At 64.4% G+C, this 10,402-nt stretch overlaps 1 protein-coding gene across 1 annotated transcript; it reads left to right on the top strand.

Annotated features, from left to right (window-relative positions):
• Positions 1 to 1,092: 1,092 nt before the first annotated feature.
• Positions 1,093 to 10,084, top strand: LOC128138467 (maestro heat-like repeat family member 5). The gene is made up of 18 exons (XM_052779719.1): positions 1,093 to 1,151; positions 1,371 to 1,496; positions 1,807 to 1,886; positions 2,205 to 2,325; positions 2,647 to 2,736; positions 3,069 to 3,173; positions 3,610 to 3,790; positions 4,410 to 4,507; positions 4,965 to 5,114; positions 5,333 to 5,487; positions 5,847 to 5,994; positions 6,354 to 6,491; positions 6,943 to 7,119; positions 7,785 to 7,940; positions 8,702 to 8,803; positions 9,231 to 9,333; positions 9,666 to 9,725; positions 9,936 to 10,084. Exons 1-18 carry the CDS (start codon positions 1,113 to 1,115, stop codon positions 10,082 to 10,084), a joined length of 2,178 nt encoding a protein of 725 aa, XP_052635679.1. The 5' UTR covers positions 1,093 to 1,112.
• The last annotated feature ends 318 nt before the right edge of the window (positions 10,085 to 10,402 follow it).

Here is a 10,402-nt window from a genome sequence, read left to right as displayed (position 1 = left end):
TCAGTCAACCAGGTGAACACGGGGCTCTGGGACACACCGGAGGGCAACGGGGAGGTCCCCAGGGGACGTGAGGGCAAAGGGGAGCCTGGAGGCACCCCGAGAGCACCCAGGTGCCCAGGGCCGAGCCGGCCCCGTGACCCCCCAGGGGACGCCCTACCCCTCCCTGCCCGGGTGGCGGGTCACAGTGGGGCCCTTTGTGACCTTCCCTTTGTGACCCCCACCGCACCGCATATGATCAGCACGGCTGTGGCCCCCAGCCCGCAGTGTCCGGCAGGACGGCGACGGGACAGGGCAAGAGCACGGGAGTGGCGAGGAGCCCCTGAGCACAGCCCCCGTCTTTCCCCGCTGCCCCCGGCAGCCCCGCGGCGCCGAGGCGTTCTGCCAAAGCTTCCCCCTTCCCCACCCCTATCCCTTTCCTCCGTCCTGCAGGATGGCGGAGAGACCCCCCAGCCGCCCCAGGCCAGCCTGGGAGGAGGACAGGGCAGCCTGGGAGGAGGACAGGGCTCCCTGGGAGAGCAGCTCTCCCCTAGAGCTCTACAGGGTGTCCACGGTCCAGCTGCTGCAGACTGGTGAGTGAGTGGCCTCTGGGCTGGGAGTAGGGATGGGGCCAGCGAGCGCACCCTGCTCAATGCCAGGCTCCCGTTTCCCCGGCATGCCGGCAGCGGGGGTCCAGCGGTCGGGGGGCACGGCAAAATGCTGGGTCAGCTCAGGGCTGGGAGCCGGCCCCAGCACAGCCACCCCCGGGGGGGAGAGAGCAGAAGGGACCCGGTTCCTTCTCCAGGGGACGGGCAGCGAGAGGCAGCTGGGCTGCCAGGAGGCAGCGATGCTGTGGGACGGGGACCTTGCCCGTCTGCAAGGGATTTCCTCAGCCCGATGAACTCGGGGCTTTTCCTGCCACGTCACGCCCCAACATCGCAGCCCTTTTGCTGGGCACCCTCAAGCCCAAACACCTCCAGGGAGACTGCGCCAGGGGAGCGGGCACGGGGCTGCACGGAGGGCAGAGCTCCTTCTTCTGCTCTCTCCTGCCTTGGAGCCCTCTCGACAGCCCTCCTTGCTCTGCTCCTTGACTAGATGGCAGCTGGCTATCTGCCTATGAAGAGGAAGAGGAAACCATGCACTGCATCCAGGCTTTCCTCCCGAGCACCGAAAAGGTAGCCGCAGTCATTTCCCTGCCAGCTCTGCCTGCGTCTCCTGATGGCCCCCCCAGCTCTGCTGCCTGCTGCCAGGCTGCTGGAGGGCTGCCGGCTGGGCAGAGCGACTCCCCGCCAGGTCCTCCACAAGGCACCGCACCCCCCTGTGCTCTGGTCGAGCTGGCCATGTGTCTCCCCCTCTCATGCTACCCCTTTGTCTCCCTGTCCCCCGGCTGCCAGGACGAGACCCAGAAGATGCATTTTCTCCAGAGCATCCGCACGATCTGCAGAGCCACCAGGCACCAGGGCTCGTCACAGGGCCTGGATGTCTTCTGCCACGGAGATGAGCTGGCAGGGAGTATCATGGTGAGGCGACACCCGGCGGGTTTGGCCGGGGGGCAAGGCCCCCGGGCACCGGCACGCTGTGATGACAGCGCTAAAGTGGGGACGGGGGGTGGCGAGCATGCGTGGACACCGAGCTGCCCCTCGGGGGACATGGTTTCCACGGAGAAGCCCTGCCAGCAGAGACCCCAGCACCGGGGGAGGAAGGGGGGCATTCTGGGGGCCGGCACCGGGCTGGGGCCAGAGGGGCTCTGCCAGCCCTGCCGACCAGTGCCAGATCTGCTGGCACTGGGTGCTGGCGGCTGACAGGTCCCATCCTGGCTGCGCTCTGCAGGTGCTGCTGAAAGAGGAGCCCAGGGATCACCTGCGCACGGCAGTGCGGCAGCAAGCCATGCTTGCCATCTCTGCCTTGAGGTACTTGCCCAGCCCCTGCTTTGGCTGCCACCTCTCCGCAGCCAGCAGCCCTGGGCCTGGCTGGGGGGGGCAGCCCCCATCTGGGCAGAGTCAGACGGTGCCGTCTGCAGGAACTCTGCTCTCCCCTGCGCGGGGCTTGTCCGGAGGGCGGGAGGCATCAAGGACTGTCCTCTGGCCCAGGCCAGTGTCAGGGAGGGAGAAGGTGCCTCCAGGCAGGGCTCCCCCCACGGCCTCCGTCCTTCCCAGGGACCCCTTCCCCAAAGGCGCCTGGAGGCACCACTCCCGGCACCTGTGTCCGACAGGCCCCTCTCTCTGCAGCTCAATGGAGATGGTGCCGGAGCACCAAAAGATGCGCCTCTTAAACGCCTGCTTCAGCAGCGTCTTCTGCCTTCCTCCAAAAGAGGACATGCAGGGCTTGGACACTTCCCTCTACCACGAGGTAAGGGCTGGGTGAGCCCCAGGAGCTCTAGGGTCCCCTGGGGCCCCCGGTCGCCCTGTGCCGAGAGACAGCCGGACATGCAAGGCAAGGCAGGCTCTTGGCTTTGCTTTCCCACCCTTGCTCTTTGCCCCCTTCCCACGGGCCTGGCCACATCCAGTGCCTCAGGCTGCACTGCCCACAGCAGCTTGTCTGGCCTGAAGCCTCTCCCGGGCACCGTGAGGCAGCGCGGGCGTCCTCCCCTTGAACGGGGAGTTCGGATCTGTCTCCTGCAGGTAAGAGGGACCGCCAAAAGACTGCCCCCACCCTTTGTCCTCCTTGCAGACCCTGCACGCCATGGACTGCATGCTGCAGACGTTGGTACTCAGCTCTCCTGCCTCCAGACTCAGCCAGGAGCTGCAGACAATCTTGCAGGTCTGGCACGGGCAAAGCATGGGATTCGCAGGGGCTGTTCTCCACCCTGGGGGACAGAGCGTGTCCACTCTTGAGCGGACAGTCCTCACCCCAGTGCCACGCACAGACCACACTGCAGGGAGGGTGCCAACCTCCCGTGGGGGACCCAGGGGCTGCCCACTGTGCTCTTCCGGAGCCCACTGTCACCTGGCTACAGGCAAAGTCCCCTTCCCCTCCGCGGAGTCCTCTTGTGTCATGAAAATGAAATTAGTCCAGCTGGGAGTTCAGCAGTGCTGCTTCTGCTGGCACGGGCGTCAGCTCCCAGGGCACACCAGCAGCTTCTCTCCTCCCAGATGCTGCTGACCTTCACCAAGTCCCAGAGCGCGGCGGCGCGTGAGAGGGCCGTGAGGAGGATTGGGATGCTGATCTATTTGATGGCCAGATATTCCTCACTGGAGGTAAGGAGCCAGGCCCCCTCCGGCCAGGCCGTCTCCCCTTCCCTGCACGCCAGAGCAGCCTGCAGCTCGGGGGTGCCTGCGAGGCAAGTCGGGGCACAGGTCAGGGCACTCAGCAAGGCTCTGCCCTGAAGCAGGGCTCTCGGCCCCTCCTTTCCCCAGGCTCTTCAATCCCCAGTCCCCTCTCTGCCAGGAGCCAGCTCTGCCCTCAGTCCTGCGCAGGACAGGACTGCCCCAGGAGCATGGCGGGAGCCCAGGCCTGGCAGCTCTCCCTGCGCAGGGATGCTGCCCAGCTCTAGCTGCTCTGGGAGCCAGGGCCGGCGGGGCCCTGCAAAACGCTGACTCACCGGGCATCCAGCCCAGGGGGACTCTTGGCTTCACGGCTTTGGCCCGAGCTGCTGCCCCCCAGCCCTTCTGATGTTCTGCCTCCCTCGCCCAGGCCTGGCGCCCCTTTGGAAGAGAGGAGGACTGCCCTGCCTGCTACAGAGGCTTCCATATCCCCAAGCTGGGACAGCTGCTGGGACATCTCATCCTTCTCAGCTCTTGCAAGGACAAAGACACCAGCTGTGCCGCCTTGGATGCTCTTTACCTCCTCTTGATATTCCTCCTGCAGCAAAGATGTAAGAGAAGCTCTGGTGGGCTGCGTCCCTCCACACGCACACATCTTTTGCTATGTCTGCTTGTTTTCGTGAGCATTGCGATGGACTGTTCCGGTGCTTGGTGGAGGCTGTCCCTGAAAGTCGGCCAGCTTCCCTGACCTCCTTTGCCCTTCACAGCTGCTTTCTGTAGCATCCCAACTCTCATTTTGCTGCAGAAGCTGAATGCTCACCTGAAGTCCAGGATCTGTTCTCTGCTGCTCTCCTTCCTCACTCCTCCCAGGATCTCAACCCTGGCTGTTTCCTGGGCCCTGCAGCCGCAGCCACAGCCACCCTCGATGACCACATCCCACAACCACTTCTTCCCTATCAGTGAAGAGCAGATCCAGCTGGGCGTCACGCCAGCTGCTCCCTCCAGTGCCTGTAGCAAGAAGCCGCCCCTTCTCCTAGTCCTTCTCCATCATTCCTGAGCAATGTTCCCATCTTGTTCCCGTCGCCCGTCACCCTTTGCTTTACACCCCTGCCCACCACCTCCTCCCCGACCATGGGTCATAGCCTCCCTCCTCCGCTGTTCCCAGTCCAAAGCTCTTTTTGGCAAAGAGGTGGAGTCCTAACGACTCTGCAGTGTTTCTCCCCTGTTTAGGCAGTGCGTGGCCAGAGGATAGTCCACAGCACCAAAGCGTGTGGGGAGCTGCCGGCACCTCCTGTCTTTCTTTGCACAGCACCGGGGACTTGACCAAGGTAATGAGCTCTCCCCTTGCTGGGGCTCCTGTCCGTGGCATCGGCAGGGGAACTGTGCGAGCAAAGGGACCCAGAGTCAGCGGGGCTGGCATGGCCTCAGTGTCCCTGGTGAGAGGGTTCCTGCTGTCCCCAAGCAGGGACGATGTGAGGGCAGCACTCCAGTGTCCCAGCAGCAGCTCCGGCCCTCCTGGCCTCCAGCAAGCCCTGGTTCTCTCTAGGGCCAGCACACTGTGCCCACGACCGAACCCTCCTCCCTCACCCTGAGGGCCCTCTGTTCTCATCCTCCCCTGTGCAGTGACTGCAGCCCCTGCTGCCAGCTTTCCTGCAGGCACTGCTGACAGCGCTGCCGGGCCTCTCTTGCCAGAGCTGCTCTCATGGCTCAGCTAAGCATCACCACCAGGGCGTTCGGTGTGATACGTCTTCCCTCCCTTCCCTCCTCCCTCCCTCCCTCCCATAGGCGTTTGGAAAATACCTCAAACCTGGGGAGAAGACAGATGTCATCCTCACGGCCATCGAGGCCATGACAGACACCAGCACTTCTGACAAGGAGGGGGCCAGCAGCATGCTGGATGAAGCCATGAAAGACCCTGACTCCTGGCTGATGGACGTAAGCAGCCTGTGGCTGGATTTCCCTGCCCACAAGCCCTTTCAGGGTTGCTCGTTCTTTTCCTCCCTCCCTCCCTTCCCAAGCTGCAGCTCCCTTCCCAAGCTGCAGCTCCCTTAAGCCAGCAGAGAGGGATGGGAAGGGCAGCAGTTTCAGTGGCAGCAGCTGGGGAAATGGTTGCACTCCAGTGGCAGCACCATCCTCACCTGTGTCCCCTCCAGGTGCCAAAGATCATGGGCAGCATCCACAAAAACCTGGAGCACATCTGCACGGAGCCAGCCAGGCACAGCATAGACTCACTGGTTCTCCTGCTGACCAGCCAGTACCCCAGCGAAGTGGTCATAAGCCTGTTGAAGTACTCTAAACTAGATGACAGGTACCGGCCCCAACAGCCCTGAGGGCTTGTTCCACATGGGGAGAGGGGCCCGGAGACTCTGGCTGCCAGACCCACAGAAAACTGCAGGACATCCCCAAGGAGCAGGGCCCTCCATCCCACCACGCCCTCCGGCTCCGCTGGGTCGGCCAGGCCCGCAGCAGCCAAAGCTGGCCAAGCCAGCCCACAGCCCCGCCACCGGGCTCCCCCCTGCCCCACAGGGAACACCACCGCAGCCCTCTCCTGCCGGCACAGGCAGGGCCCCCAGGCACTCCAATCCACGGGGGCAGGCAGACCCAGGGTTGCAGGACCCGGCACGGTGGCCGAGGCAGCCCTGCTGACAGAGCGCTCTGGGTCTGCAGTGCTGCCCTGGCCGTGTGGAAGGTGTTGTTCTCCCTGCTCCAGCCTTTGGAGAAGGTCTTGAGGGAGCTGCACAGAGAATACTGGAAGCAGCGGATCCACATGCTGTTTGGCACCATGACAGAGGACAGCAGCATCCTCTGCCTGGCCGTGAGTGACCAGAGCAAACCTTGCTCACCTGCAGGGCTGTGCGTGCCTCTCGAGGGAAACAGGCACAGCCCTCTCCCCTCCCATCTGCCCCCAAACGCTGCTCAGTTGCTCCTCAGAGGCGTTCGAACAAGAGGCTGATGATGGTCAGAGGACAGGAGGAGCCAACAAAGACGCTGTGCGGTGTGCAGCGAGGCACAGGGCATGGGGGCGGCCAAGTGGCCCTCCGCAGGCAGAGCTGCCCCCAGGACGGGCTTTCTGGCCCCAGTGCCCTTGCCCTGAGCTGCCAGTGGGAACCAGGAGCCACACGGTGCGGGGAGCCCGCAGGCTCTGCCAGTCTCTCACTGCCGTCTCTGTTTCAGATAATCGCCGCCAGCAACCTTCCATCAGAGACCTTTGCTGCCGCGGCCCGTTTCTGGGAGTCTTTGAGGGATGAGAGCCTGGAGGTGATCTCGCTGGTGCTCCAAGGCCTCATCACGCTGTCGCAGAGCCCCGAGATGGTGAGTGGGGCATAGTCGAGTGGAGCCACATTGGCAGCCTGGAGGCTGGGGCAGTGGGTAACGCGGTGGCTTGGCCTTGGCTGGGAGTCAGGAGGTGGGGTGCCGGCTCCAAACGCCTTCCCTGCCATGACGTGGCCTGCTGGCTTCCTGGGGAGCTCTCTGGGCACAGAGGGTTGGCTACCAACTCATCTGCGCTTTGGGCTGGTCGGAAAAGGGCGCGGCTGAGCAGGGGACACGGAGTCTTTGCTCTCCTAGCCTCCCTTTCCTCCCCTCGCTCTCCCCGCATCCCCATTAGTGTGCCCATGGCCACCGCCGGCCAGGAGGCTGCTGCAGCAATTCCCGTGCCTGCTGCCAGCAAGCTGGACGGGAGGCTGGTGCTCAGAGACTGGAGTATTTTTGCCAGGGTGGTCTTTCACCGCTTCGCAGAAAGGAAATGGTGTGTTTCATACAGGCAAGAAAAATGAAGGTCCTGCTGGAAGACATTCTGAAGACCCTGCAGTATGTCAGTGAAGATATCCAGATGAAGGCCCTGCTTGTCTTCAGAAACGTACTGGGTCATATGACGAGGGAGGAGGCCAGTCCCATCGCTCTGAAGCTGGCAGTGAAGCTCCTGCCGCTCTTCAGCAACGTAAGGCTGCTGCAGGAGCCTGAGCCACGGCGATGGGCACGCTGCAAGGAAAGCTGCCTGTCAGCCGAGCCCTGCGGTCGGCACTCAGGCAGGGCTGCTCCTCTCTGCACTCTCCCCTGGGCTCTGCAGCCCAGCATGGCTTCTCCCGGACAAGTTGATGCCTCCGGGCGACCTTGAGACCCTGGGCTGGGTCCCAGCCCGGCCCCTGGACAAAGCACCAGCAGGCCAAGAGCTGCTCTCAGAGCCCCGAGGGCTCCCCTGGCTGCGCTGCCAGGCAGGACCAGACGTTCTGCCCAGGCATTGTAGCAGGGGGGCCGAGGCTGAGCCGGCAGCGGGTGCCCCAGAGGCGTTGAGGAGGGCCAGCCTGGTCTCCTCCTCAGCCCGTCCCTGGGGAGCTCTGTGCTGGCGTGGCTGGTGCGGCTGGCGGTGAATGCTGGGTGGCTAGGGGAGCACTCGGAGGCACAGGCACCGCCTGATGGAAACCTCTTGCGTGGCCTTTCACGGGCCCGGGGCCGTTCAGCCACTGCTGCAGATCTGGTCCACAGATCCCGTGTTCAGAACCCGACGCCGGAGCATCTCCCCTCACATCAGCCACGCTAAAGCCCTTGCTCACCGTGGGCAGGGAGCGGCTGTTGCTTAAGTTCTCCCGTCTTCCTCCCGAGCAGGCGTCCAGCCAGCTGCGAGAGTCCTCCCTCCGCCTCTTCGGAGACATCATGCAGATGGTGGTGTGGAGACACAGGAGACAAATGAGGAAGAACGTGCAGCGGGGCCTGCTCCCGCTGCTCTTTCACATGAGTGACCAGACCCAGAGCGTGGCCAAGGTACAGATTCAAACCCGACCAGGGACGCGAGGAAGGGTGTGCTGACACCACGGGGGCGATCTGGGCACGAGGGGCAAGGGCTGCTGACAGTCGGAGCCTAGGAATATGTGCCACCTCAGGGTCCCACCGCTTGAGTCACTGAGCACAGGGCAGAGCTCCCCTCCTTCCCTGCACCAGGCCCACCGCTGCCTTCCTCCTCCCCCCATGCAGCCCTCCTCCGGCACAGCTCTGAGGAAGGTCCCTGCAGTGTGAGCAGGGGCAGAGAAGCCGGCACGGACGTTTCCAACACCTGCCCCACCTGCTCCAGCAGGGCTCAGCAGCAGCCTGTGGCCACCGAGCACGCAAGTCCCTACAGGCGTCCCTGCAGGCGTCGGAGGCCAGGGCTTTGAGCCCCCAGGGCTGTGCCCAAGAGCCCCCCAGATGTTTGCGCCGGGCCATGTCCCAGCTTCCTGAGGGCAGGATCGCTGCAGGAACAAAACCCCGCTCACCGAGGTCCCCTTGCCCTCCAGTCTGCCCCCAGCCCTGGCAGCCGCTCAGCAGCTCTTGAGGATCTCTGTTCTGCTAGCTGGCAGCATGAGATACCTGAGGTGGTGGCTGCCCCGTGTCCCTGCCCCGGGAATTGAATCCAGTTCAGACTCGGGCCCCCGCCGCCTCTTCCCATAACGGGCTGGGAACGGTCCGGAGCCTTGCCAAGAAGCAGGGGACGCCAGGTCTCCTTCCTAGGGCTGTGGTGACATCTCCCAGCCTCTGCTGCACTGCAGGCCTCCAGGGAAGCCCTCCTATCTGCTGCGGAATTCCTGGAGCAGAAGCAGCTCAAGTACCTGACCCAGACGGAGCAGGCATGGAGGATTGGAGAGTGCTTGGTGAGGACAACCCCCAAGCCCCAGGCAGGGCCAGGCTGGATGAGGGCTGCCCCACGTGCCCGCGGGGTGGGCTGTGCAGCTGTGCCTCCCCTGCCCTGCTCCAGCCCGGAGCCGAGAGCCCAGAGCCTGGAGCTGCATCCTCCTTCCCTGCCCTCAAGGGCTCTTCTCCAGGACTCTCTGCCCTCCCCGCACACACCCCAGGGTGCTGAAGGTGACCCCGGCCCATCTGGGCCCGGGCAGCAGGATGGAGGGGTCTCAGTACCGCTGGGCCCCCTCTGCGTGCGGCTCTTTCTGGACCTCGGCCCCACAGGGCTCCCAGCTGGGTGACAGGAAAGGCCTGGCAGGGGAAGGGGGTGCTGGGAGGAGGGACTGCTCTGGCTGGCTGGGGAGGGTCTGTGCCAGCCCCGTGCCCTTGTGCTCTCTCCAGCTGGTGCAGGACAGGAACAGGGTGGAAGATTACCTGTGGCAGAGCCTGCTGTACCTGAAGGATGCTCAGGCCACCGTGCGAGAGGAGGCCGTCAGGTTCACCGGTAAGCCACAGCCCCTGCAATCCGTCTTCTGGCAGCCTGGCCCCGCTCCCAGCCACTGCACTGGCAGCAAGGAGCAGCCTGGGGCTGCCAGAGCCCCGGCTGCCCCGTGCAGGGCCTGGGCAGACAGGGGCTCTGCGCTTCCCTCCCACCCCTGCCCGTGCAAGTGAGCCTGCTGGCCGCCTTGCTCAGTCCCCCCCTGCCTCGGGTGCTGTCCTTCCCTGGGGTCACCCTGCTGAGGGGGAGGAGGCCGTGCAGCCGAGCCGGCAGGGCCGGGCTCTGTGCTGCTGGGAGAGTGCTGGGGAGCAAGAGGTCTGACGACGCTCTGTGCCTAGGGCTTGCCGCGCGGCACCTGAGGGACCAAAGTGCGGAGCGGCTGCGTGAAGTCTGTGATGGTGAGCGGGGGCAGTGCTTGTGGGGCTAGGAACAGACCTGGGACGGATGCGGCCATGCCTTGCCCTGCTCCAGGGAAACGCTTCGGGGCCAGGGGAACATCTCGGGGGCCAGGGACAGAGCCGGGTGGGGCTGGCGTGCTCCGGAGGGGATGCCCGGGGGTCTCTGGAGACACGGGGGTTTCATCTCTGCTCCGTTTCTTTCTGTCGCAGCCCTCAAGCCCTTGCAGGAAGACATCGAGCCCTCCATCTGTTCGCTGGCAGCTCAGACCATGCTGATCGTGGGTTCTCCAGGGAAGCGGCCAGCATCAGGATGGACCAGGGCGCTGTGCTGCTGGCCCTGCAAAGCCAGGGAAAAGTGAAGGTCTCCTTGGGAAAATGGAAAATTAAAGCTGCATCAGCCAACCCAGTGCTGTGGTCTCCTTCCTGCGGGGAGGGGAGCGCCCCGAGCAGGCGGAGCAGGCAGCGCCGTTCCTGCCCTCTGCCGCTGCCTGCCGGACAGCTCATCCCTCAGCACACCTTGGCCACAGTCTTGTTTGACAAGTTCACCCCTCGGCCAGGCTCTCCCCGAGAAGTCGCTGTGTTTGTCCTCCTGCTGCAGAAATCTTTTCTTTAGGGGGGTGGAGGGCGAAGGGGAAATGGCAGCCCCCAGAAGAAGCAGGGCTGCCCGGAGAGCTGCC

Source organism: Harpia harpyja, unplaced genomic scaffold (assembly GCF_026419915.1).
Source record: "Harpia harpyja isolate bHarHar1 unplaced genomic scaffold, bHarHar1 primary haplotype scaffold_47a, whole genome shotgun sequence".
In the NCBI taxonomy this organism is placed as follows: Eukaryota; Metazoa; Chordata; class Aves; order Accipitriformes; family Accipitridae; genus Harpia; species Harpia harpyja.
The sequence above is the reverse complement of the archived record's forward strand: the minus strand, read 5'-3'. Positions and strand labels throughout refer to the sequence as shown.

Bases quoted from the DNA above. Each gene is read 5' to 3' on its own strand.
- LOC128138467 (XM_052779719.1), top strand. From the start codon at position 1,113: ATGCACTGCATCCAGGCTTTCCTCCCGAGCACCGAAAAG. The intron at 1,497-1,806 runs GTGAGGCGACAC...TGCGCTCTGCAG, and splicing joins AGCTGGCAGGGAGTATCATG to GTGCTGCTGAAAGAGGAGCC. The intron at 5,115-5,332 runs GTAAGCAGCCTG...TGTCCCCTCCAG, and splicing joins CTGACTCCTGGCTGATGGAC to GTGCCAAAGATCATGGGCAG.